Source organism: Nerophis lumbriciformis, linkage group LG16 (genome assembly GCF_033978685.3).
Source record: "Nerophis lumbriciformis linkage group LG16, RoL_Nlum_v2.1, whole genome shotgun sequence".
Classification (NCBI taxonomy): Eukaryota; Metazoa; Chordata; class Actinopteri; order Syngnathiformes; family Syngnathidae; genus Nerophis; species Nerophis lumbriciformis.
In genome coordinates this window covers 9,269,766-9,297,098 of record NC_084563.2, presented here as the reverse complement: position 1 = coordinate 9,297,098, position 27,333 = coordinate 9,269,766, and the positions used below count along the sequence as shown (strand labels likewise).

The following is a 27,333-nucleotide window of genomic DNA, read 5'->3' as shown; positions in this document are numbered from 1 at the left end:
AAGGTGTACGGTTGCCGTGGTTACAGCATCCGCCAGCTCTGAGGAGTTGTTGCGACCATCGAGAGGCTTCCAAAGTATCGGACTTTTTGCCGAAGCTCAAATGGATACAGCGATGATATCAATGGACGCCTCGCACCTGACGTTTGATGGTTCTGATTGTCAGATACCGCGTAGCATGTGTGGATTACTTTGGGAGTTAAAAGGGAAACCTCTAAAGTCAAATCCCTCTAAGGTGGTACAATAAAGAATTCAAGTTGCTAGTTCTTTAATGTTTAATCAGGGGGTTTCGAAAGTGCGGCCCAGGGGCCAATTTTGGCCCGCAGTTCGTTTTTTTTTGATTGGCCATCTGCCGATCGTAAAAACTTGATGAGATTATCAAAACGTCAAAATTATCAAATATATTGTACATACATATACACATATGTACTCACATACACACACTTATTCATACATACACACATAAATAGGTATCCTACGCTCCCACATGCATACACCTAATTCAAATAAATGAATAAATAAATAAATACAGTACATACCTAAACACTCAAAGTTTGTATATCCACACGCACATTCATTGTACAAACATATACACATACATACACAAACATATACACATAATGTACATAGACATTCACTGTACAAACATATATATACACATAATGTACATATACATTCACTGTACAAACATACATATACCCATACATGTACATATACATTCACTGTACAAACACATATATATATATATATATATATATATATATATATATATATATATATATACATACACATAATGTACATATACATTCACTGTACAAACATACATATACACATACATGTACATATACATTCACTGTACAAACATACATATACACATACTGTACATATACATTCACTGTACCCACATGCATATACACATACATGTACATATACATTCACTGTACAAACATACATATACACATACATGTACATATACATTCACTGTACAAACATACTGTACATATACTGTACATTCACTGTATAAACATACATATACACATACATGTACATATACATTCACTGTAGAAACATATATATACACATAATGTACATATACATTCAATGTACAAACATACATATACACATACATGTACATATACATGCACTGTACAAACATATACATATATACACCTAATGTACATATACATTCACTGTACAAATATACATATACACATACTGTACATATATATTCACTGTACAAACATACATGTACACATACTGTACATATACATTCACTGTACCCACATACATATACATATACACATACTGTACATATACATTCACTGCACAAACATACATATACACATACTGTACATATACAAGTACATATACGTACATACACTCATGCATATAATCACGTCTCATTAAACATATATTAACGTTGTTGCCCTAGGGTAAACTTGGTAACACATGGCACACTGACACAGCTTAACCCAAGGGTGCTCATTACGTCGATCGCGAGCTACCGGTCGATCTCGGAGGGTGTGTCAGTCGATCACCAGCCAGGCATTAAAAAAATAGTCCTAAAAATGAGCGGTCATAAATCTTCATTATGACGTCACTTCCGTCACTTGATTGACATTCACGGCACCCGAGGGTCTTCTGAGATGACGCTGGCTGCTGCCAGCTCATTAAAATTACCGACTGGAAGGCGAGAAACACTTTATTCCAACAGACTCTGGCGCCGTACCTGTCGTCAAAACTCCAAAGACGACTGCACAGTTGCACAGTTGCGCTAGCAAAATAAGAGTCTCAGAAAGCTGGCGTGCACAAGCTAGCAAGCTACAGAGTTTGCCGACAATGTATTTCTTGTAAAGTGTATACAAAGGAGTATGGAAGCTGGACAAATAAGATGCCAAAAACCAACCACTTCCACGTGGTATTGGACAGAAAGGAGGACTTTTTTTCTCCTCCATTCAAAAATGCGGACGTTATCAACACCACTGTCTGATTCCAATCAATGCAAGTCATCAGAATCAGGTAATACACCAACTTATATTCTTGTCTTCATGAAAGAAAGGAATCTATATGTGTTAAACATGCTTGTCTTATCTTTAAACACCTTTAACTTGTTAACAATATTAACTATATGTGTTAAACATGCTTGCATTATCTTTAAACACCTTTAACTTTTTAACAATATTAGCTATATGTGTTAAACATGCTTGTATTATCTTTAACCACCTATAAGTTGTTAACAATATTAACTATATGTGTTAAACATGCTTGCATTATCTTTAAACACCTTTAACTTTTTAACAATATTAGCTATATGTGTTAAACATGCTTGTATTATCATTAAACACCTTTAACTTGTTAACAATATTAACTATATGTATTAAACATACCTGTATTATCATTAAACACCTTTAATTTTTTAACAATGTTAACTATATGTGTTAAACATGCTTGCATTATCATTAAACACCTTTAACTTGTTAACAAAAACAAATATTTCATAAATAAGTAAATATAAATTATATATATGAATGAGGTAGATCCCCACGACTTGATCAATTGAAAAGTAGCTCGCCTGCAGAAAAAGTGTGAGCACCCCTGGCTTAACCTATTGTTACTATAACAATCTACAAGGTTAATATCGGTCTCTTCTCTTTCTTCCCCTTCATTTATCTGCGTTCTTTTGTATTTCAAGTTATCATTACATATATGTATTTCTGATTCTGATGTATTGTTGCATTTGAACAACTGTATTGTTGATAATAGAGGTAATTATTGTTATTATTCATTATCAATAGTGATATTTCTATTGGTATTTGTATTGCTCCATTTGTAGTGCACTACCTGTATTATTATTTATTTCACTAACTGCTTCTTTGCTATCACTTTTGCCATCATATTTGTACTTATCCTATTTGCTGATGTTGCTCTATTGTTGTTGTTGTTGTTGTGTTTGCTGTTGTTGTTTTTGTCTCTCTGTCTAATCCCCCATTTGTCCCCACAATTTCCCCCTCCGTCTTCCTTTTTTTTCCTCTTTCTTTCCCCTCCTGCTCCGGCCCGGCTGCATCAAATGATAATATAAATGTCACGATCGGGGGTGCAGCTTGCTGCGCGGTTGTTCTCCCAGGGTGCAAAACGGGCGGCTCCGGACGACAGCATGTAGGTAGGATAGGATTTAATCTTTGCAAATCATAACACATACCAAAAACAGGAAGCAAACCAAAAGTCGCACGTGAAGCTAGGGTACAAACTTAGCATAGGACTCAAGAACATAGAACTCACTTGGCAAAGGCGTGACGCAAACAATGAAGCCAGAACGAGTGATCCACAAAGGCAGACTTAAATAGTACACAGGTGCGTCCCAAACAACAGAGGCAGGTGAAAATCATAAGTAACCATGGTGACTAAACTCAGGAGGTGCACAAACAGGAACTAAAGAAGTCCAAAACTAACAGAACAGAACTAAACAAAACATGATCCGGACCACGGATCATGACAATAAATACATTTAATAAAGTCAAATACAAATAAGGCAACAAGAGATGTATACCACACTTCTCTTTTGTAAAGTAAATCTGAACAGCCGATATGGGCATCTACATCTACTATATGATTTGCCTAAGAAGCTGGACAGGACAAAAAAAAAAAATAGATTATCAAAACGTATTATTATCAATGTTTATTCTGATGATATTACTATTAATACCGTCAATATATCCATTTTTAAAATCAGATTAATCACACTTTTGAATTTGGATTAATCATGATTATGGATGTCCGATAATATCGGGCTGCCGATATTATCGGCCGATAAATGCTTTAAAATGTAATATCGGAAATTATCGGTATCGGTTTCATAATTATCGGTATCGGTTTCTAAAAGTAAAATGTATGACGTTTTAAAACGCCGCTGTGTACACGGACGTAGGGAGAATAAACCTTAAAGGCATTTCCTTAGCGTGCGTGCCGTCCGAGTCACATAATATCTACCGGCTGTTCTCATCACAAATTAATGCAAGGCATACTTAGTCAACAGCCATACAGGTCACACAGAGGGTGGCCGTATAAACGACTTTAAGACTGTTACAAATGTGCGCCGCACTGTGAACCCACACCAAACAAGAATGACAAACACATTTCGGGAGAACAATCCGCACCGTAACACAACATAAACACAACAGAACAAATACCCAGAATCCCTTTCAGTGCTAACTCTTCCGTGACGCTACAATCTCTAATCATGATTAATATAAAGTATTACTAGCAGTATAAACTCGCCTGCATGATTTAAATAAATTGAAAAAGAGCCCAATTCTTGGTCACAAAAGGAAATTCAGTGTCCAATGAAAGTAGACCTGCCATAAATTGTACTTACAAGTCAGTCAAGTACATTAATTATATATACATTGTATTATAGTAAAAGGTGCAAAATAATGCGGCAGCTATGAATCCAGCAGATTGTGCGCTTCGACAAGTCAATTCACTCAACATTTTCTAGCAAGTCGATGCTTTGACAAGACGTGAAGCTGTGAACCTGCCCGTGGAAACTGTATTCTTAATGTGTACAACTCAGTTTAAAATAATATAAGGTTTAGGGTATCAAAAATAATTACGCTTAGAAATCTTTATTTTTAGGGATGTATGCTTTTTGACTAAGGATTTTCCTAGATTAATCTGATTTTTAGTAGATTTCTAGAATCAGAGTTGATTGCTGTGTATGCTAGTCTGACGCAAGCTTGGCCATGTGTACATTAGTTTCAGTTTTATGCTCCTAAAATCTGGAATAGTCTTCCGGAAAAAGTTGGAAATGTTTAAATCCAGCTTGAAAACTGAAGAATATAAAGCCACTTTTATTCAATTATGCATACAACAACTGAAAGTCATTTCTCTAGACTATTTGACTTGAATTTGGATTGATTTTGTGATTATTTTATTTTTATCGCTGTCTTCTTGTAATTTTCTATAAAGCACTTTAAAGTGCTTTGTGTACGAATTGTGCTTTATAAAAAAAAAAACTTGCCTTGCGTTGCCTGGTGTACAGCTGCAGCTATCAATTATTTTGTTAAATCGAGAAATCCATCGATTAGTTTGTTGGGTTGGTGGAGTAATCGGATAAAACACACTTTATGTCCTCAATGCATATTTTTAAGTAGCAGTAGAGTGGAAAAATAAGTTGACTTTATGTGCTTATTTGTGTTTCATCTTATCCATTAAACCATTTCCAATTTGCATTTATAGTCCGCAAAGTATGTGAAAACACAGTTTTAACATCACAAAATGCCACAAATTCAGTCATTCATTTTGAATATTCAGTTCCAAATACCTTTGGCTATTTTCGGATATTGACGTCACGGTAGTAACGCTTCTGCACTCTGACCATATTATTAGGTCAGTCATACTGGAAATGCATTTGATGCATTCAAAATCGTAAATAGTTGATTCAACAGATCGAGGGTCCTATGTCGCACTCGTTATACTCTCTAAAAACATCCAGAAACCACCAACAATACTCCATTTACATGTCATGACGTGCTCAGCATTCAACACCATCATCCCGCAGCACTTGGTGAGCAAACTGGCCCCCCTTGGATTCAGTACCCCCCTTTGTAACTGGCTGCTTGACTTCCTCACAGACAGACCCCAATCTGTGAGAGTGGGCAACAACACCTCCAGTGCCATCTCCCTGAGCACCGGCTCCCCCCAGGGCTGCGTCCTAAGTCCACTGCTGTTCACATTGATGACCCATGACTGCTGCGCCAGGTCCACTACTAACCACATTGTGAAGTATGCGGACGAGACGACAGTAGTGGGCCTCATCCGTGACAACAATGACATGGACTACAGCAGGGGTGCTCACACTTTTTCTGCAGGCGAGCTACTTTTCAATTGATCAAGTCGTGGGGATCTACCTCATTCATATATATCATTTATATTTACTTATTTATGAAACATATGTTTTTGTTAAAAAGTTAAAGGTGTTTAATGATAATACAAGCATGTTTAACACATATAGTTAATATTGTTAATAAATTAAAGGTGTTTAATGATAATACAAGAATGTTTAACACATAGTTAATATTGTTAACAAGTTAAAGGTGTTTAAAGATAATACAAGCATGTTTAACACATATAGTTAATATTGTTAAGTTAAAGGTGTTTAAAGATAATGCAAACATGTTTAACACATAAAGTTAATATTGTTAACAAGTTAAAGATGTTTAGTGATAATGCAAGCATGTTTAACACATATAGTTAATATTGTTAATAAATTAAAGGTGTTTAATGATAATACAAGAATGTTTAACACAGTTAATATTGGTAATAAGTTAAAGGTGTTTAAAGATAATACAAGCATGTTTAACACATATAGTTAATATTGTTAATAAGTTAAAGGTGTTTAATGATAATACAAGAATGTTTAACACAGTTAATATTGTTAACAAGTTAAAGGTGTTTAAAGATAATACAAGCATGTTTAACACTTATAGTTAATATTGGTAATAAGTTAAAGGTGTTTAAAGATAATACAAGCATGTTTAACACATATAGTTAATATTGTTAATAAGTTAAAGGTGTTTAAAGATAATACAAGCATGTTTAACACACATAGTTAATATTGTTAATAAGTTAAAAGTGTTTAGAGATAATACAAGCATGTTTAACACATATAGATTCCTTTCTTTCATGAAGACAAGAATATAAGTTAGTGTATTACCTGATTGTGATGACTTGCATTGATTGGAATCAGACAGTGGTGCTGATAAGGTCCGCATTTTCGAATGGAGGAGAAAAAAAGTCCTCCTTTCTGTCCAATACCACATGAAAGTGGTTGGTTTTTGGCATTTTATTTATCCAGCTTCCGTACTCCTTTGTATACACTTTACAAGAAATACATTGTCGGCAAACTCCGTAGCTTGCTAGCTTGTGCACGCCAGCTTCCTGAGACTCTTATTTTGGTAGCGCAGGCAGGATGAAGTAGCGCTTTTATTGTGCAACTGTGCAGTCGGTCTTTGGGGTTTTGACGACAGGTACGGCGCCAGAGTCTGTTGAAATAAAGTGTTTCTCGCCTTCCAGTCGGTAATTTTAATGAGCTGGCAGCAGCCAGCGTCATCTCAGAAGACCCTCGGGTGCCGTGAATGTCAATCAAGTGACGAAAGTGACGTCATAGTGAAGATTTATGATCGCTCATTTTTAGGACTATTTTTTTAATGGCTGGCTGGTGATCGACTGACACACCCTCCGAGATCGACCGGTAGCTCGCGATCGACGTAATGAGCACCCCTGGACTACAGGGAGGAGGTGAAACATCTGGTTGACTGGTGCAGAACCAACAACCTGGTCCTGAATGTCAACAAGACCAAGGAGATCATTGTTGACTTCAGGAAGCACCAGTCCAGCCACGCTTCACTCTTCATCAACGGCACAGTGGTGGAGATAGTAAGCAGCACCAAGTTCCTGGGGGTGCAGATAACTGACAATATAACCTGGTCCCTACACACCGGAGCTCTTGTAAAAAGAGCTCAGCAGCGCATGCACTTTTTGCCCCCATTCTCGCCACATTCTACAGAGGCACTATAGAGAGCCTGCTGACCAACAGCATCTCTGTCTGGACTGGAACCTGCAATGCCTCAGACTGGAAGTCTCTCCAGAGACTGGTGAGGACGGCGGAAAAGATCATCAGGACTCCTCTTCCTCCTATCCAGGAGATCGCAAAAAGCCGCTGCCTGACCAGGGCTCAGAAAATCTGCAAAGACTCCTCCCACCCCCACCAAGGACTGTTTTCACTGCTGGACTCTAGAAAGAGGTTCCGCAGCCTCCGAAGCAGAACCTCCAGGTTCTGTAACAGCTTCTTCCCTCAAGCCGTAAGACTCTTGAACGCATCACAATTAAATTATCCCCTCAACTCCCCCCAAAAAGGATTAACTCACTGGAATACAAAAGACAATATAACATACATCCATTAACGTGGACGCATGTGAAAAAGTGCAATATATTTATCTGTACAGTAATCTATTTATTTATTTATATATATGTATTTATTTTATATATATATATTATATATTATTAATATATATTTATTTATTTATATATGCACCTTATTGCTTTTTTATCCTGCACTACCATGAGCTTATGTAACGAAATTTCGTTCTTATCTGTGCTGTAAATCCATCCATCCATCCATCTTCTTCCGCTTATCCGAGGTCGGGTCGCGGGGGCAGCAGCTTAAGCAGGGAAGCCCAGACTTCCCTCTCCCCAGCCACTTCGTCCAGCTCCTCCCGGGGGGGATCCCGAGGCGTTCCCAGGCCAGCCGGGAGAGATAGTCTTCCCAGCGTGTCCTGGGTCTTCCCCGTGGCCTCCTACCGGTCGGATGTGCCCGAAACACCTTCCTAGGGAGGCGTTCGGGTGGCATCCTGACCAGATGCCCGAACCACCTCATCTGGCTCCTCTCGATGTGGAGAAGCAGCGGCTTTACTTTGAGCTCCCCCCTAATGACAGAGCTTCTCACCCTATCTCTAAGGGAGAGCCCCGCCACTCGGCGGAGGAAACTCATTTCGGCCGCTTGTACCTGTGATCTTGTCCTTTCGGTCATGACCCAAAGCTCATGACCATAGGTGAGGATGGGAACGTAGATCGACCGGTAAATCGAGAGCTTTGCCTTCCGGCTCAGCTCCTTCTTCACCACAACGGATCGATACAGCGTCCGCATTACTGAAGACGCCGCACCGATCCGCCTGTCGATCTCACGATCCACTCTTCCCCCACTCGTGAACAAGTCTCCGAGGTACTTGAACTCCTCCACTTGGGGCAAGATCTCCTCCCCAACCCGGAGATGGCACTCCACCCTTTTCCGGGAGAGAACCATGGACTCGGACTTGGAGGTGCTGATTCCCATCCCAGTCGCTTCACACTCGGCTGCGAACCGATCCAGTGAGAGCTGAAGATCTTGGCCGGAGGAAGCCATCAGGACCACATCATCTGCAAATAGCAGTGACCTAATCCTGCAGCCACCAAACCTGTGCTGTAAAGTTCAAATTTAAATGACAATAAAAAGGAAGTCTAAGTCTAAGTCTAAAAATAAACCAAATATGAATAATATTGTTATTATATGCGCAAACGCAGACAGACTATTCTAGCGGTGAGCCGGGGGCGACTTATAATTCATGCATCTCTCGCCTGGGAGTAGACACATGTGGCCGTGGACCCAAAAGAGGCGGAATAGACCCCAAAAGACGTTTCTTGCGGGAATTTTTTGCTAACCCTTCGTAAGGATTGTGATTGATTCTTCATCTAAACGGAATTATGTGAGCGTCCCGTCGGTTGACATCTTAAAGATCTAAAAAAAAATATTTGGGAATGTCCGGCGGGCCAGATTAAAACACCTACTCAGTGGTCTAGTGGTTAGAGTGTCCGCCCTGAGATCGGTAGGTTGTGAGTTCAAACCCCGGCCGAGTCATACCAAAGACTATAAAAATGGGACCCATTACCTCCCTGCTTGGCACTCAGCATCAAGGGTTGGAATTGGGGGTTAAATCACCAAAAATGATTCCCACTGCTCCCCTCACCTCCCAGGGGGTGAACAAGGGGATGGGTCAAATGCAGAGGACACATTTCACCACACCTAGTGTGTGTGTGTGTGACAATCATTGGTACTTTAACTTTAACTTAACGGGCCGCATGTGGCCCCCGGGCCTTAATTTGCCCAGGTCTGGTTTACACGCAACCTCGAAAGGGAATTGCAATTTCTACCCTTTCAATGTAGTCTTTTGTGACTCAACCTGCGCCCGCAAAGAGATTGCCAGCTGCAAAACAAGAATGTGCGCAGGGAGCCTCCGTCAGTCTTTGGCGGAGTTCACCGCTTTATTTGACTGCGCGACAAGTTTCAGACGGATGAAGAGTGTCATATCTGGAGCTGTCCGAGAAGGAGAGAAACACAAAAACCCATCTGCTGTTACTTCTCCGGTCTCGACTTCCACCCACTCCATCATTAGACTCGTTTGAGCCTTCCTTCTCACCCGGCTGAAGCTCAAACTCTTTGCAGTTGGCATTCAAAGCCGGCGGCGTTGAGAGCAAAAACAATCCCGTCTTTGGCTTTTTATCTTGGGGAGTTTATAGAAAAGCGAGCAATCGCAGTGCAAATTGCCGTGTGCCGGTGGAGCGCAGGCGGCAGGTCGTGCACGGCGGGGATCTACTTGTGCACGCTCGCCGGCGGGCCTGGCGAGAAGTCGACTTTGAAAAAAAATAAACAAAATTTAAAAAAACGAGTGGCTCACAGAGGAGAAGAGAAGAGTTGTGTCAGCTACGAGATTGTCGAGGTTGAAACTGCGTACGAATTCAGAATGTTGCAGGAAATTGTTCGGAGTTTGGTTTATGGGCAAAATTATTCATAGCAATTTGTTGTTTGGCGCAGTTGGGAGAGTGCCGGCAACTTGAGGGTTCCTGGTTCGATCCCCACCTTCTACCAACCTCGTCACTTCCGTTGTGTCCGTGAGCAAGACACTTCACCCTTGCTCCTGATTTTGGTTAGGGCCTTGCATGGCAGCTCCCGCCATCAGTGTGTGAATGTGTGTGTGAATGGGTGAATGTGGAAATAGTGTCAAAGCGCTTTGAGTACCTTGAAGGTAGAAAGGCGCTATACAAGCATAACCCATTTACCATTTACTCAACGGTACCAATTTTTTGTGTGGTCATTTTTTGATCTGATTAAAACCTTAGTTGGCCACATGCGTGGACAGCACCTTTTAGCGCTTATTTCCAAAATTGTGTACACTACTGAATTGGGGTCTTAAACTTATACTGCTATCTGGTGGTGTCAGAAGAGTATAACATACAATGGTATTTAGAAAAAAAAAGTGTAAAAATAAGAATTAGCATGTCATTAAACATGAAGTACACGTTTGTGTACTTATGGACTAAGTACATCATATCAAAAGATGATTCTTAGTTTGTATTTTAATTAGGGTCCAATAAGCCCAAATAGCAAAGACAAATTAAAAAAAAGCATGTAAACAAACAGCTTGGGCCTTATATAATATAATATGATATCCGAGCTGTCCAGTTGTAATATTGTGTTTCCTTACTACAATAGAGTCTCATTTGCAATGCGTTAAAGGGGAACTGCACTTCAGTCCCAATTCTTATGTAAGACAAGAACGCATGTTTCTCTTTTTTTATGCATTCTAACTTGGAAATAAACGCTAGCAAAAGTCAACAAAGGAGCGAGTATAATTTGCTCTATTTTGCCTAAAAAGCGCTCTTAAAAGGTTTTATGTACCTGCTTGGGGTGGTATAGCTCGGTTGGTAGCGTGGCCGTGCCATAGTAGTATCGACTAGATACGCTACTGTACTTGGTATCATTACAGTGGATGTTAAGTGTGGATCCACCAATGCCGTTTGTTTACAATGTAGCGTCCCGGGAGAGTTGGTGCTGCAGGGATTTCTGGGAATTTGTTCTGTAGTGTTTATGTTGTGTTGCGGTGAAAATATTCTTCCAAAATGTGTTTGTCGTCGTTGTTTAGTGTGGTTTCACCATATGGCACATATTTATGACAGTGTTGTTTAGTGTGGTTTCACTATATGGGACATGATTATGACAGTGTTGTTTAGTGTGGTTTCACTATATGGCACATGTTTATGACAGTATTGGCGTTGTTCATATGGCCACTCTTAGTGTGACATGTATGGCTGTTGACTAAGTATGCTCTTCATTCACTTGTGGTTAGTGTGTTCAAAGTTAAGAAAGACATCTTGATGACATATTGAAACCTAGTCGTGACCGAGCCTACTATATTTGTCGCCACGCAGACAAGGATAAGTGGTTCAGCAATAATTATAACACGGTGTATAGATTTAGCAGCGAGCTAAACTTAACTTTAATTATTGTGCCAAAAGTTGTTTGTTTCCCTTTTCTGTCGACACACGTTGTCTGCTTGTAAGTATTCCGTGATTGTACACTGCCGGGAACATGCTTGCCGAGACGGGTGGGGGACCCTCACTTTTCAGAGGCGGTATAGTACCGAATATGATTCATTAGTATCGCGGTACTATACTACAAACCCTGTTTCCATATGAGACAACATATTTGATGTTCAAACAGATAAAACATTTTTTTTTTTGCAAATAATCATTAACTTTAGAATTTGATGCCAGCAACACGTGACAAAGAAGTTGAGAAAGGTGGCAATAAATACTGATAAAGTTGAGGAATGCTCATCAAACACTTATTTGGAACATCCCACAGGTGAACAGGCAAATTGGGAACAGGTGGGTGCCATGATTGGGTGTGAAAGTAGATTCCATGAAATGCTCAGTCATTCACAAACAAGGATGGGGCGAGGGTCACCACTTTGTCAACAAATGCGTGAGCAAATTGTTGAACAGTTTAAGAAAAACCTTTCTCAACCAGCTAATGCAAGGAATTTAGGGATTTCCCCATCTACGGCCCGTAATATCATCAAAGGGTTCAGAGAATCTGGAGAAATCACTGCACGTAAGCAGCTAAGCCTGTGACCTTCGATCCCTCAGGCTGTACTGCATCAACAAGCGACATCAGTGTGTAAAGGATATCACCACATGGGCTCAGGAACACTTCAGAAACACACTGTCAGTAACTACAGTTGGTCGCTACATCTGTAAGTGCAAGTTAAAACTCTCCTATGCAAGGCGAAAAACGTTTATCAACAACACCCAGAAACGCCGTCGGCTTCGCTGGGCCTGAGCTCATCTAAGATGGACTGATGCAAAGTGGAAAAGTGTTCTGTGGTCTGACGAGTCCACATTTCAAATTGTTTTTGGAAACTGTGGACGTTGTGTCCTCCGGACCAAAGAGGAAAAGAACCATCCGGATTGTTATAGGCGCAAAGTTGAAAAGCCAGCATCTGTGATGGTATGGGGGTGTATCAGTGCCCAAGACTTGGGTAACTTACACATCTGTGAAGGTGCCATTAATGTTGAAAGGTACATACAGGTTTTGGAGCAACATATGTTGCCATCCAAACAACGTTACCATGGACGCCCCTGCTTATTTCAGCAAGACAATGCCAAGCCATAGTAAAAGAGTGCGGGTACTAGACTGGCCTGCCTGTAGTCCAGACCTGTCTCCCATTGAAAATGTGTGGCGCATTATGAAGCCTAAAATACCACAACGGAGACCCCTGGACTGTTGATTAACTCAAGCTGTACATCAAGCAAGAATGGGAAATAGTTCCACCTGAGAAGCTTAAAAAATGTGTCTCCTCAGTTCCCAAACGTTTACTGAGTGTTGTTAAAAGGAAAGGCCATGTAACACAGTGGTGAACATGCCCTTTCCCAACTACTTTGGCACGTGTTGCAGCCATGAAACTCGAAGTTTATTATTATTTGCAAAAAAAATAAAGGTTATGAGTTTGAACATCAAATATCTTGTCTTTGTAGTGCATTCAATTGAATATGGGTTGAAAATGATTTGCAAATCATTGTATTCCGTTTATATTTACATCCAACACAATTTCCCAACTCATATGTAAACGGGGTTTGTAATACCAGTATACCGTACAACCCTAGTTTGAATATAGGAAAACAAAACACTAATCAATTAAGTGGGTTTTTTGGCGTACCACTACAGTTTGAGAATCACTGACCTAGATAATGTTAGAAGTTATCATGAATGGTACTAACAATATTCACTTTCCTCCAAATTGGACCAAAATATCAACATGCTGTGATTACGATACCTTTGGGTCCGGTGAGCGAGGCCTCCGGAGCTTTGCCGCCATCCCCGCAGTGGTTCTCGTCAAAGGGCAGGCAGTGGTCTCCGGTTCCGGCCACCACCTCGGCGTTGGCCTGCAGGTCCTTGGTGCCGGCGAGGCTCTTGGGACGGTAGATCCTCCGGGAGTTTGTGTCGGACACGTAGAGGTGGCCGGTGACCGGGTCAGTCGCCAGGAAGTAGCGGTGTGCCGGGTTGTTGCTGCGTTCAAGGGAGGTACTTCATTAATCGTTTCTAGTAACTTCCCGTACAATAACACAGAAAGATCAAATGAATTAATGAGTTGCAATCAAGCTATTTACATGATTTATTAATTACTGTGTCTTTCAACATGGAATGAAGAACTAATAATAGTTTTAAGTTGTTACTTTCCTTAACGAGCATGCATGATAAATGGAGTAGATTATTTTTGGCAGTCCAAACAAACATCGACTTTTCAATAATTACCAGCAACATTCTCGTATTTTGGGATAATGAGCCAGAAGGGGAAATGTTTGTTGTGTCTTTGTGCTTGCGCTTGAAGAAAGGACTCGCTCAGATCAAAAAGTGGAAGCTAAAAAGTGTTTGGGTGCAGGCAGTGACTTTTTGACTTCTGGGCCCGGGGGCCCACTCAAATATTAACAGCGAATTAGTAATCTTACTCTTGATTTAAGTCGTATTCAGTAATTATAATTAACCCAGTGTTTCTTAATCATAGGGCCGAGCTCGAGAGCAGGCAAAAAATATCTGTTTCTCAGCTGTGGTCCCACTTGTATTACACTTTTCTACCACATGTGGCAGTAATGACAATATCAAACACAGAAGAAACTGAGAAGTTTCTTAAGCGCAAAAATTATGACGTCAAACATATTCATTATTAATTTACTTTATATAATTGTCATGTCTGTATTATCATGTTTTGTTTTAAGTCATGTTTTGTTTAGTTTCTGTCTTTTCACTCCCTTGTCTGGTCACCATAGCAACCATTAGTTTTCACCTGTCACGTCACGCACCTGTTTCACGTTTTGAGTCATGCACCTGCTTTCACTAATCATGTCCATAGTATTTAAGTTCATTCATTTTCTGTTGTTCGTCCTGACGACCTCAACACATTTATGCTCTGTTCATGGCTGATACTTCTTTTCATGTCAATTCCTCAAGCAACTACTTTTGTCCAAGCCAAGTAAGTTTTTGTTCCATATTTATAGTCTTTTTGGTTTCATAGTTTGTTCTCCGCCATTGTGCGTGTTTTTTGTTTGTACTTTTTGCTATAGTCTTTTGGTTTTATAGTTTATTCTCCGCCACTGTGCGCGCTTTCATTTATTCCTTTTTTTGATAATAATAAATCATGTACCTTAATTCCCGTCTCGCCCGTGCCAACTTTCCGTTGCATCCCGGAAAAGCACACACCCCGGACCAAGTCTTGACAATAATTTAGCACAGCATAATTGTATGTACATTTCTATTTTTGTCAGGTTGCACCTGTGCAACAAATCCAGTCGTGAAATGTCCTAAATATTCCAAAGTCAATTGTCGGCTTTATCATAAGAAAATGGAAGAGTTTGGGAACAACGGCAACTCAGCCACGAAGTGGTAGGCCACGTAAACTGACAGAGAGGGGTCAGCGGAGGAATTATGGTGTGGGGTTGTTTTTCCAGGAGTTGGGCTTGGTCCCTTAATTCCAGTGAAAGGAACTTTGAATACTCCAGGATACCAAAATATTTTGGACAATTACTTTGTGGGAACAGTTTGGAGTGGGCCCCTTACTTTTCTAACATGACTGTGCACCAGTGCACAAAGCAAGGTCCATAAAGATATGGGTGTGGATGAACTTGACTGGCCTGCGCAGAGTCCTGACCTGAACCCGATAGAACACCTTTGGGATGAATTACAACGGATACTGAGAGCCAGGCCTTCTCGTGTGTGACCTCACCAATGCGCTTTTGGAGGAATGGTCTGAAAATTCCTATAAACACACTCCGCAACCTTGTGGACAGCCTTCCCAGAAGAGTTGAAGCTGTAATAGCTGCAAAAGGTGGACCCACATCATATTGAACCCTATGGGTTAGGAATAGGATGGCACTTCAAGTTCATATGTGAGTCAAGGCAGGTGGCAGACTACTTTTGGCAATATAGTGTATGTCGTTAGGGAGGATGGCGTCTGCCAGCAGCGTCAAGAGGTGGATTGTGCGAGTAGAAGCGTCTGCGGGACGTCTTTGTGAGCGGTGGAGAATTGCAGTCATTAAAAGCGGGAGTCATTATGAGTGGCGGAATAAAGAGCTCAGCACGTTCCCTCTCTTCAACAGTCGACCTGCAGGGGGCGCTGGACATGATCAATGGAACACCTGCGTGCAGCCTGCAGATCACCTGTGTGGAGCTTGGCACGCTAACGAACAAGGCCTAGTCGAAAGTGAGTCTTAATTTGCGTTAATAGGTCCCAGCGAGCCTGAAAGCGATCCTTTTTCATCGGCTTTTCAATCTTGAAGTGGGATAAACTTTGGTGTCACAGCTTGAATGTTTATTGGCCGACTTTTCAAATTCTCTCTGGGTTTTTTTCACATGCTTAAACATCAACAACAGAACGTGCACTAATTGGCCTTCAAAACATGTCTGCGGTTTAGCGTCCATATAAAACTGACTATTTACCAGGGGTGTCAAAAAATAGATTTTAGTATGAATCGTGATACTTAATTAATTTTAAAAAATCAAATTTATTTAAAAAAAATATGGTAACAGTGTAGCATGGGGTACATATTCACCATTAATTAGTTGCTTATTAACATGCAAATTAGTAACATATTGGCTCTTAACTAGTCATTATTAAGTACTTATTAATGCCTTATTCTGCATGGCCTTATTATACAACAACCCAACCCTAACCCTAACCAAATAACTCTTAATTAAGTCTGTGTTACTTACAATATGTTCCCCATACCAAAAAAAAAATATACATATTTTTTTATTTGTCCAAATCATATAGTTGATGTAGATGATCATATCTGCTGTACACATTTACTTTAGAAAAGAGAAGTGTGGGATATTTCTCTTGTTGCCTTATTTGTATTTGACTTTATTAAATGTAAAAAAAAACAAAAAAAAACAGGTCAACCAAAAGGCCAGACATGTTTTTTTTGCATAATATGACCACATCTACAGTACAGTATTATATCCCAGTTTTATTTCTACAGTGTTTTCATTTGGAAAAAAAAAAAAGAAATAGCTTGCTGCCTTTTGTCAGATGCTGAGTATTCAAAGAGCAGGGGTGCCGAGCTTGTTTTGTGGGAGGGCCACATCGCAGTCATGGCTGCACTCAGAGGGACGTTTGTAAGAATATAAAAGTATAATGGCCTCATTATAATATCGCCTATTAATTTGGTTATTTTATTTGTGTGAGTTAAAATTGATGGATAACTTGCTTTGAAATCGTAAGTCAAGGTGATAATTAGCAGATATTTATGTATTTATTGTTATTTTTACAAACTATCATACGGTATAAAATAATTAGGGGTGCTAAAAATTTATTTTTTTATCACATTTGAATCCCGATTTTTTTTTGTAATTTTCAAAAATCAAATTATTTTTTTTTTGACGAATTGATAAAAAAAAACATTTTTTAGGCCATCTCTATGCATACTTGGTACACGTACAGTCACGGTAAAAAGTTGACATACACTTGTAAAGAACATAATGTCATGGCTGTATTGAGTTTCCAATCATTTCTACAACTCTTATTTTTTTGTGATAGAGTGATTGGAGCACATACTTGTTGGTCCCAAAAAACATTCATGAAGTTTGGTTATTTTATGAATTTATTATGGGTCTACTGAAAATGTGAGCAAATCTGCTAGGTCAAAAGTATACATACAGCAATGTTAATATTTGCTTACATGTCCCTTGGCAAGTTTCACTGCAATAAGGCGCTTTTGGTAGCCATCCACAAGCTTCTGCTTGAATTTTTGACCACTCCTCTTGACAAAATTGGTGCAGTTCAGCTAAATGTGTTGGTTTTCTGACATGGACTTGTTTCTTCAGCATTGTCCACATGTTTAAGTCAGGACTTTGGAAAGGCAATTCTAAAACCTTCATTCTAGCCTGAAGTAGCCATTCCTTTACCACTTTTGAGGTGTGTTTGGGGTCATTGTCTTGTTGGGACACCCAACTGCGCCCAAGACCTAACCTCTAGGCTGATTTTAGGTTGTCCTGAAGAATTTGGAGGTAATCCACATTTTGCATTGTCCCATTTAAAGAACCAGTTCCATTGGCAGCAAAACAGGCCCAGAGCATAATACTACCACCACTTGACTTGAGTTGTAGAAATTATCGGAGACTCAAGACAACCATGACATTATGTTCTTTACAAGTGTATGTAAACTTTTGACCACGACTGTATGTGTCATATGTCAGCAACCAAAATGAGGTTTTCTAACCTGTAAGCTGTTTTGTTAAGGTGTTGTTATTATACCAATAATACATTGCATGAGTGTATATGTACTTGTATTTGTACAGTATGTGTATATGTATGTTTGTACAGTGAATGCAGATGTGCATGTATGTGTATATGTATGTTTGTACAGTGAATGTATATGTACAGTATGTGTATGTTTGTACAGTGAATGCATATGTACAATATGTGTATATGTACTGTATCTTTGTACAGCAAATGTATATGTGCAGTATGTGTATGTCTGTACAGTGAATGCATATGTACATGTATGTGTATATGTATGTTTGTACAGTGAATGCATATGTACATGTATGTGTATATGTATGTTTGTACAGTGAATGCAGATGTGCATGTATGTGTATATGTATGTTTGTACTGTGAATGTATATGTACAGTATGTGTATGTTTGTACAGTGAATGTATATGTACAGTATATGTATGGCTGTACAGTGAATGCATATGTACATGTATGTGTATATGTATGTTTGTACAGTGAATGCAGATGTGCATGTATGTGTATATGTATGTTTGTACAGTGAATGTATATGTACAGTATGTGTATTTGTATGTTTGTACAGTGAATGTATATGTACAGTATATGTATATGTATGTTTGTACAGTGAATGTATATGTACAGTATGTTTATACGTATGCTTGTACAGTGAATGTATATGTACATGTATGTGTATATGTATGTTTGTACAGTGAATGCATATGTGCATGTATGTGTATATGTATGTTTGTACAGTGAATGTATATGTACAGTATGTGTATATGTATGTGTGTACAGTGAATGCATATGTACAGTATATGTATGCTTGTATAGTGAATGTATATGTACATGTATGTGTATATGTATGCTTGTATAGTGAATGTATATGTACATGTATGTGTATATGTATGTTTGTACAGTGAATGCATATGTGCATGTATGTGTATATGTATGTTTGTACAGTGAATGTATATGTACAGTATGTGTATATGTATGTTTGTACAGTGAATGTATATGTACATGTATGTGTATATGTATGTTTGTACAGTGAATGTATATGTACATGTATGTGTATATGTATGTTTGTACAGTGAATGTATATGTACAGTATGTGTATATGTATGTTTGTACAGTGAATGCAGATGTGCATGTATGTGTATATGTATGTTTGTACCGTGAATGTATATGTACAGTATGTGTATGTTTGTACAGTGAATGTATATGTACATGTATATGTATATGTATGTTTGTACAGTGAATGTATATGTACAGTATGTGTATTTGTATGTTTGTACAGTGAATGTATATGTACAGTATATGTATATGTATGTTTGTACAGTGAATGTATATGTACAGTATGTTTATACGTATGCTTGTACAGTGAATGTATATGTACATGTATGTGTATATGTATGTTTGTACAGTGAATGCATATGTGCATGTATGTGTATATGTATGTTTGTACAGTGAATGTATATGTACAGTATGTGTATATGTATGTGTGTACAGTGAATGCATATGTACAGTATATGTATGCTTGTATAGTGAATGTATATGTACATGTATGTGTATATGTATGCTTGTATAGTGAATGTATATGTACATGTATGTGTATATGTATGTTTGTACAGTGAATGTGCGTGTGGATGTACTGTATTTGTGTATGTATGTGGGAGCGTAGGTACCTACAGTATGTATGTGGGTAAGTATCAATGTGGCGCGTATGTATGTAATAACGAATGAATATACATGTGTATATATGTATGTATAATTGTGTGTATGTGAATATGTATGCTAATTTGCATGTACAATATATTTGTCTCCCAGTGTGTTCCTTGTCTTTGAAGTTATTCATACCTTGCCCAATTCCTTTAAGCTAAAAACATTATTTTGCTTTTTATTTTAATTTTTTTAATTGGGATTTTTTTTTTAAATTGACACACAAAAAATCTGCTATTTTTAACTTTACTTTTTAGTTTTGACCAAAGGCTCTATCTTTTAAATGATTCCTGGATTCAGTACACCAGCAGTGTTCGAAATGTGGAGTGTATTGGAATTGTTTTGCCACTTATTTGTGTCATTTCTAGCAACAAGGGAAAAAAAAATCGAATTTAACTCCAAATTTGCTGTGAATATATTATAAAATGTTTTCAGGTGTTGAAATCTGCCGGTTTTTAGCACATTTCAAAGCCATTTCCAACATCAGTCCCCTCGCAAACAGGATCGGCTGTAATTAGACCCTAATTGGCCTGCTCTATTTACATGTGGTAATCACTGGTGGTAAAAAGAGTGCTTTATTTATGCAATGATGATGATGAGGATGCCGATGACGATGAGATGAAGGCCGAGGAGCATGCACTACTGAGATATCAAACACACCTACCTGTGTCTAAAGTCTTTATTCCTGCAAAGAAAGAGAGAGCAGCAGAAGGGAAAGAGAAGATAAAGTTGTTTACTTTCAGTAAATAATGCAAGCAAAAACTTGCTGAAAGAATGAGTCCATAACTAATCTCGTTGAACAGAACCAGGTGGATAACAAAGTAAACAAGCTCCTGAATCCATGAAGCTCCGCCCAACTTACCTGTTGATCGGGATGGCAGACACAAATGAAGAGAAGTGAATATAATAATAGACATAGTGCAGGAATACTAAGGTAGCAAAACAGGAGGCTTAGAGTTCAAATGGTGTACTTTTCAATGCCGCTTTAGGACCAGAGGTGGGTAGAGTAGCCAGAAATTGTACTCAAGTAAGAGTACTGTTACTTTAGAGATTTATTACTCAAGTAAAAGTAAGGAGTAGTCACCCAAATATTTACTTGAGTAAAAGTAAAAAGTATGTTGTAAAAAAACTACTCAAGTACTGAGTAACTGATGAGTAACATACACACACATATCATATATATATATACATATATATATATATATATATATATATATATATATATATATATATATATATATATACACACACACACACATACATACATATATATATATATATATATATATATATATATATATATATATATATATATATACACACATAAAGGGAATAAGCGGTAGAAAATGGATGGATGGATGGATATATATATATATATATATATATATATATATATATATATATATACATACATTGATATATACAGTATATAATTATTTTTTTTTTTTTTTGCCGTTTTTGTTTACATGTTAATAGTGTTTTAATGAATATACATGCATGTTTAACACATATAGATTCCTTTCTTTCATGAAGACAAGAATATAAGTTGGTGTATTACCTGATTCTGATGACTTGCATTGATTGGAATCAGACAGTAGTGATGACAAACGTCCACGTTTTCAAATGGAGGAGAAAAAAAGTTCCTCCTTTCTGTCTAATACCACATGAAAGTGGTTGGTTTTTGGCATCTTATATGTCCAGCTTCCATATTCGTTTTTGTACACTTTACAAGAAATACATTGGCGGCAAACTCCGTAGCTTGCTAGCTTGTTTGCGCAGGATTTCGGAGACTCTTATTTTGAAAGCGCAGGCGCGATGGAGCGGCACTTTTATTGTGAAGACAGGAACTGTGCAGTCAGTCTTTAGGCTTTTGACGGGGTGTACGGTTGAAATAAAAAATGGTCTTTTTCTCTTCACACTTTTGATTGATTGATTGGAACTTGTATTAGTAGATTGCACAGTACAGTATATATTCCGTACAATTGACCACTAATTGGTAACACCCCAATACGTTTTTCAACTTGTTTAAGTCAGGTCATGTGACCCCTGGCTCTGTTTGATTGGTCCAACGTCACCAGTGACTGCATCTGATTGGTGGAACGGAGTGAACGTCACCAGTGACTGTATTTGTTGAAACGCAGGCACTATGAAGGTCTGTCTGACCAAAACAAACAAAGCGTGCATTAACAGATCGATCAAAATTAGTAGCGAGTAGCGAGCTGAATGTAGATAAAAGTAGCGGAGTAAAAGTAGCGTTTCTTCTCTATAAATATACTCAAGTAAAAGTAAAAGTATGTTGCATTAAAACTACTCTTAGAAGTACAATTTATCCCAAAAGTTACTCAAGTAGATGTAACGGAGTAAATGTAGCGCGTTACTACCCACCTCTGTTTAGGACTTCGGACTAGTGTTGTTACGATACCAATATTTTGGTACCGGTACCAAAATCGGTACTTTTCGGTACTTTTGTAAATAAAGGGCACCACAAAAAAGTGCATTATTGGCTTTATTTTAACAAAAAATCTTAGGGTACATTAAACATATGTTTATTATTGCAAGTTTGTCCTTGAATAAAATAGTGAACATACTAGACAACTTGTCTTTTAGTAGTAAGTAATCAAACAAAGACTCCTAATTAGTCTGCTGACATATGCAGTAACATATTGTGTAATTTATCTACCTATTATTTTGTCAACATTATGAGGGACAAACTGTAAAACAATATTATTAATCTACTTGTTCATTTACTGTTAATATCTACTTACTGTCTCTTTTAACATGTTCTATCTACATTTCTGCTAAAATGTATTAATAATGTATTATTCTCTTGTTTGTTTTGGATGATACCACTAATTTAGGTATCAATCCGATACATATATATATATATATTTCCTGATTATATAAACATAATATACATTTAAAAAAAACGAATGAAGATTTTGTGATGCTAAAATGATTGATGTAATCATAGTAGTATCGACTAGATACACGCCGGTACTTGGTATCATTACAGTGGATGTCAGGAGTAGATCCACCCATGGTGTTTGTTTATATTGTAGTGTCCCGGAAGAGTTGGTGCTGCAGGGAATTCTGGGAATTTGTTCTGTAGTGTTTATGTTGTGTTGTGTTGCGGTGCAAATATTCTCCCAAAATGGGTTTGTCGTTGTTGTTTAGTGTGGTTTCACTATATGGCACATGTTTATGACAGTGTTGTTTAGTGTGGTTTCACTATATGGCACATATTTATGACAGTGTTGTTTAGTGTGGTTTCACTATATGGCACATGTTTATGACAGTGTTGTTTAGTGTGGTTTCACTATATGGCACATATTTATGACAGTGTTGGCCTTGTTTATACAGCCACCCTTACTGTGACATGAATGGCTGTTGACTAAGTATGCGCCTTCATTCCCATGCGTGTAGTGTGTTTAAAGTCAAGATGATCGTCTTAATAATTGTTGATCAGACTTAGTCAAATCTTGACTTGACTTTGGTAATGAAATATCAGTTGTAACGCATTCAATTCTATGAGTCCAGGGTGTGTAGTGAAGCATGTATCCCTTGTCCTGCAGGGACGATACTTGTCATAAATATACCTCTACTAGTTGCCATGGAGACAAGGATTAGTGATTTAGAAGTAGTTACAACAATGCTGACTGTGGATGCATGACACGACGGGTGGGGGACTTTTTAGAGGCGATATAGTACCGAATATGGTTCATTAGTATTGTGGTACTATACTAATACCAGTATACCTACTACAGACTACTTAGGACTAAAAACCATGGAATGGTGAAACCATCCAAAAACATTATTTGCAGAACAAACGAAGGCGGCAAGCTTGGGGAGATTTTGACAAAGTGGGGATGGTTATGACTGACACAATAATAACAATAATAACATAACAAGTTAATAAAATAGAAACTATAATAGATAGACAAAAACATTTTGCAGCACAAATGTAGCACATACTTTTGGGGTATGGGGAGATGTTGACGAGGTGGGGGGTTTGCAGGTTATGAATAATAACATGTTAAAAACATCCATCCAATCATTTTCTACCGTTTGTCCCTTCCGGGGTGGCTGGAGCCTATCCCAGCTGCATTCGGGCGGAAGACAAGGTAAGCCAACACAGACAGATAACATTCACACCCACATTCACACACTAGGGCTGATTTAGAATTAGTTTAATATATATAATATTTATATATATATAATAGTTTAATAGTTAGAAACATATTTTTTTGCAGCACAAATGTTTGGGACTAGTTTGGGGGAGATTTTGACAAGGTGGGGGGGGCTGCTTTTTTTCTCTGGCTTTTGTGTGGTCCTCTGTGTTTTTAAATTGTTATTTCTATGTATTGTTTTAATTAGATTTACCGTTTTTAATCATATTTATTTTTCACATTGCTTTCAAATTGGTTTTATGTTTATTTATTTATGTAAAGCGCTTTGAGTCACTAGAGAAAAGCGCTATATAAATATAATTCACTTCACTTCACTATTTATTTTGTTTTCATTCAGTCATTGGTGGAGCTAAGGATGGCATTTGAATCTTGTTTTTAATATTGTTGTGCAGTACTTTAGAAACAGTTTTGTTGTTTAATTGTGCTATATAAATAAAGTGGATTGGATTGATTATGAATAATAACACGATACTAACATAACAACTAATTGATGAAATAGAAACTATAATAGTTGGACAAAAACATTTTGCAGCACAAACTTTTAGGACACGTTTGGGGAAAGGTTGTCAAGGTGGGGGTCTGGATGTGGATCATACACCCTAATACCATAAAAAAAACTATACTAGTTATGAGCATAAAAACAATAACAGTTTAACAAAAAAAAATGTTTGCAGCAAAAACGAAGCACAAACAAATTGAGACAAGTTTGGGGAGATTTTGAGCTGGATGTCATCATGAGTCAGAAAATGTCTTTTAGAATAACTTAAAAAACGTGACGCACAAACAAAATATTTACGGCACAAATGTACATAAGTGGTGTTTGGATGTATACAACTTCACACAACATGACACGTATCGGTGAAGGGTGGATCGATGCATACATTGATTGTGTTGATACTACGGGAACTATCAGTATCTGATCAGCACTAGAACATCTAAAACGATATTTTAATTTACACAAGTTCTTTTTTTTTTTCGTTTTTACTTATTGTTGCAAATAATTCCATGCACACAAGACGACTTTGTGGGCAAAAAACTAAATATTTAAATGGCTAGTAGCAGGGCCGGCCCTTGGCATAGGCCGTATAGGCAAATGCTAAGGGCGCCGTCCATCAGGGGGCGCCACGCCAGTGCCACAAATGTTGGAGAAAAAAAAAAAAAATAAAGTTGGTACTATTATTTCTAAATACAAAAAATAATCCCACGTTAATTAAAATGCAAATTAAAGCCTATTTAATAGAAATATTATTTGTTACAACATTACGCCCCCCTCCCCCCGCACGGTGCGCCCCCCCCCCCCCTTCCCGTATCATGACTCTTTTTGGACGTCACCACATCAAAAAATCAACACAAGATGTCAAAACGGCCAAAACTGTCAGGTGCCCAGGGAAGAAAAAAGAGAAAAGAAGAGGAGGAGAAACGAGAAAAGACAGAGGTAGCAGGTAGGTGAGCCGAACATGAAATTATTTGTCTGTTACAGAATGTGATAGTAACCTGGCTTTTTAGCATTAAGCTAATGTTACATGATTCGGCAATTGCTAATCAATAAATAGCTAGTTCTGTTTTAACGTCGGGTTAATATCGTGGAGGGGGCTAAATTGTTATGGAAAATAATAATGTACCGTTAGGTAATTACAGTACTCACCTTACATTCCTCAGGGACATTTGTATTAGATCTTTTAAGCAGGTGTTTTTGTTTACATTGTTATTGCCTTCTGGTTAGCTAATGTTTGCCCTACAGGTAATAGTCACTTTTCCACCCCTTTATATATTAGGTATAGTTGTAAGTAAAAAAAAAAGGTCAAAGACAAAGCTATTCGGTTTCTTGTGAGTATATACACTTCACTGCCGATGTGGGGGGGCGCCACCTAAAATCTTGCCTAGGGCGCCAGATTGGTTAGGGCCGGGCCTGGCTAGTAGTTTCTACTTTTGTTTAGGTAATGTGTACCAGTGACTTTGTTTTGCTCAAACAATTGTATGTAATAAAAGGAAGGAAGTTTAAATATTTTCCAGACTATAAGGCTGAAATATTTTTTTTGTGTGACCAGTAGATAGCAGTCAAACATAAGAGATACGTGTAGACTGCACTATGATGACATTGTGACTCAAGTAAACAACAGCAACATTTGATATCTTCCATTGAAAATATAGAACATTACACACAGCGCTCAAAAATCTATCAAAATGTTTTAGTACGACTTTGGTAAGCTATGAAGCCACACCGCTTGATGGATTGTCGGCGCATTAAACATAGGAGTATTATTATGGTGTGTGTATAAGGTAAAACATATTATCTGGTGTTTTGTTTCGCAATATTATGCAAAAGCAACTTCTCTTACCTTCTAAGACCTGCTGATCTATATTTGCGATCTGCATAAATCCTGAAAAATTGCGCGCGTCCGCCTTTGTAGTCCGTGCCGACCCCATAGTCGATAAGCTTCTTCTTTTTCTCTATCTTCTTGTTATGGGACATCCATCCTCCACTGTTGCCATTTCTAATATAAAGTAGTGTAAAGTTCTTACTTATATCTGTCAGTAAACTCGCCATGAAAGCACTAAAACATACCGGTGTAGTGAGTTTACATTATTCACCCAAGGAACTTTAGTTTTTAGAGACACTTCTTCCACCCCCGTCCTTGCACGCTACACCGCTACAACAAAGATGGCGGGTAGAAGACGCTGCCGAAGGTGAGCCACGTAAATAAAACCGCCCACAAAATGGCGCATCCTGAAGCGACTGTCAGAAAGTGACTTGAGAATGATGTATAAAACATCATCTATGCAACATTTTGACCAAAGAACCACCATTACATGTTATGTAGAGCAGTGTTTTTCAACCTTTTTTGAGCCAAGGCACATTTTTTGCGTTGAAAAAATGCGGAGGCACACCCACCAGCAGAAATCATTAAAAAACTAAACTCAATTGACAGTAAAAAGTCGCAATTGTTGGATATGACTTCAAACCATACCTAAGCATGCACCAATATAGCTCTTGTCTCAAAGTAGGTGTACTGTCACCACCTGTCACATCACACCCTGACTTATTTTGAGTTTTTTTTGCTGTTTTCCTGTGTGTAGTGTTTTAGTTCTTGTCTTGTGCTCCTATTTTGGTGTTTTTTTCTCTTTTTTTTTGTTATTTTCCTGTGGCAGTTTCATATCTTCCTTTGAGTGGTATTCCCTGCACCTACTTTGTTTTAGCAATCAAGACTATTTAAGTTGTTTTTATCCTTCTTTGTGGGGACATTGTTGATTGTCATGTCATGTTTGGATGTACATT

At 38.1% G+C, this 27,333-nt stretch overlaps 1 protein-coding gene across 2 annotated transcripts in view; it reads right to left on the bottom strand.

The window, feature by feature from the left end:
- The window catches only part of LOC133616971 (teneurin-3), a 745,483-nt gene that overhangs the window by 63,299 nt on the left and 654,851 nt on the right, over window positions 1-27,333 (bottom strand). For both annotated transcript variants that reach the window (XM_061976582.2, XM_061976583.1), the window contains 2 exons: window positions 20,534-20,554; window positions 13,704-13,936 (listed from right to left, as the gene is read on the bottom strand). In XM_061976582.2, the coding sequence (XP_061832566.1) occupies window positions 13,704-13,936; window positions 20,534-20,554 (254 nt within the window). The remainder of the gene's footprint in view (window positions 1-13,703; window positions 13,937-20,533; window positions 20,555-27,333) is intronic.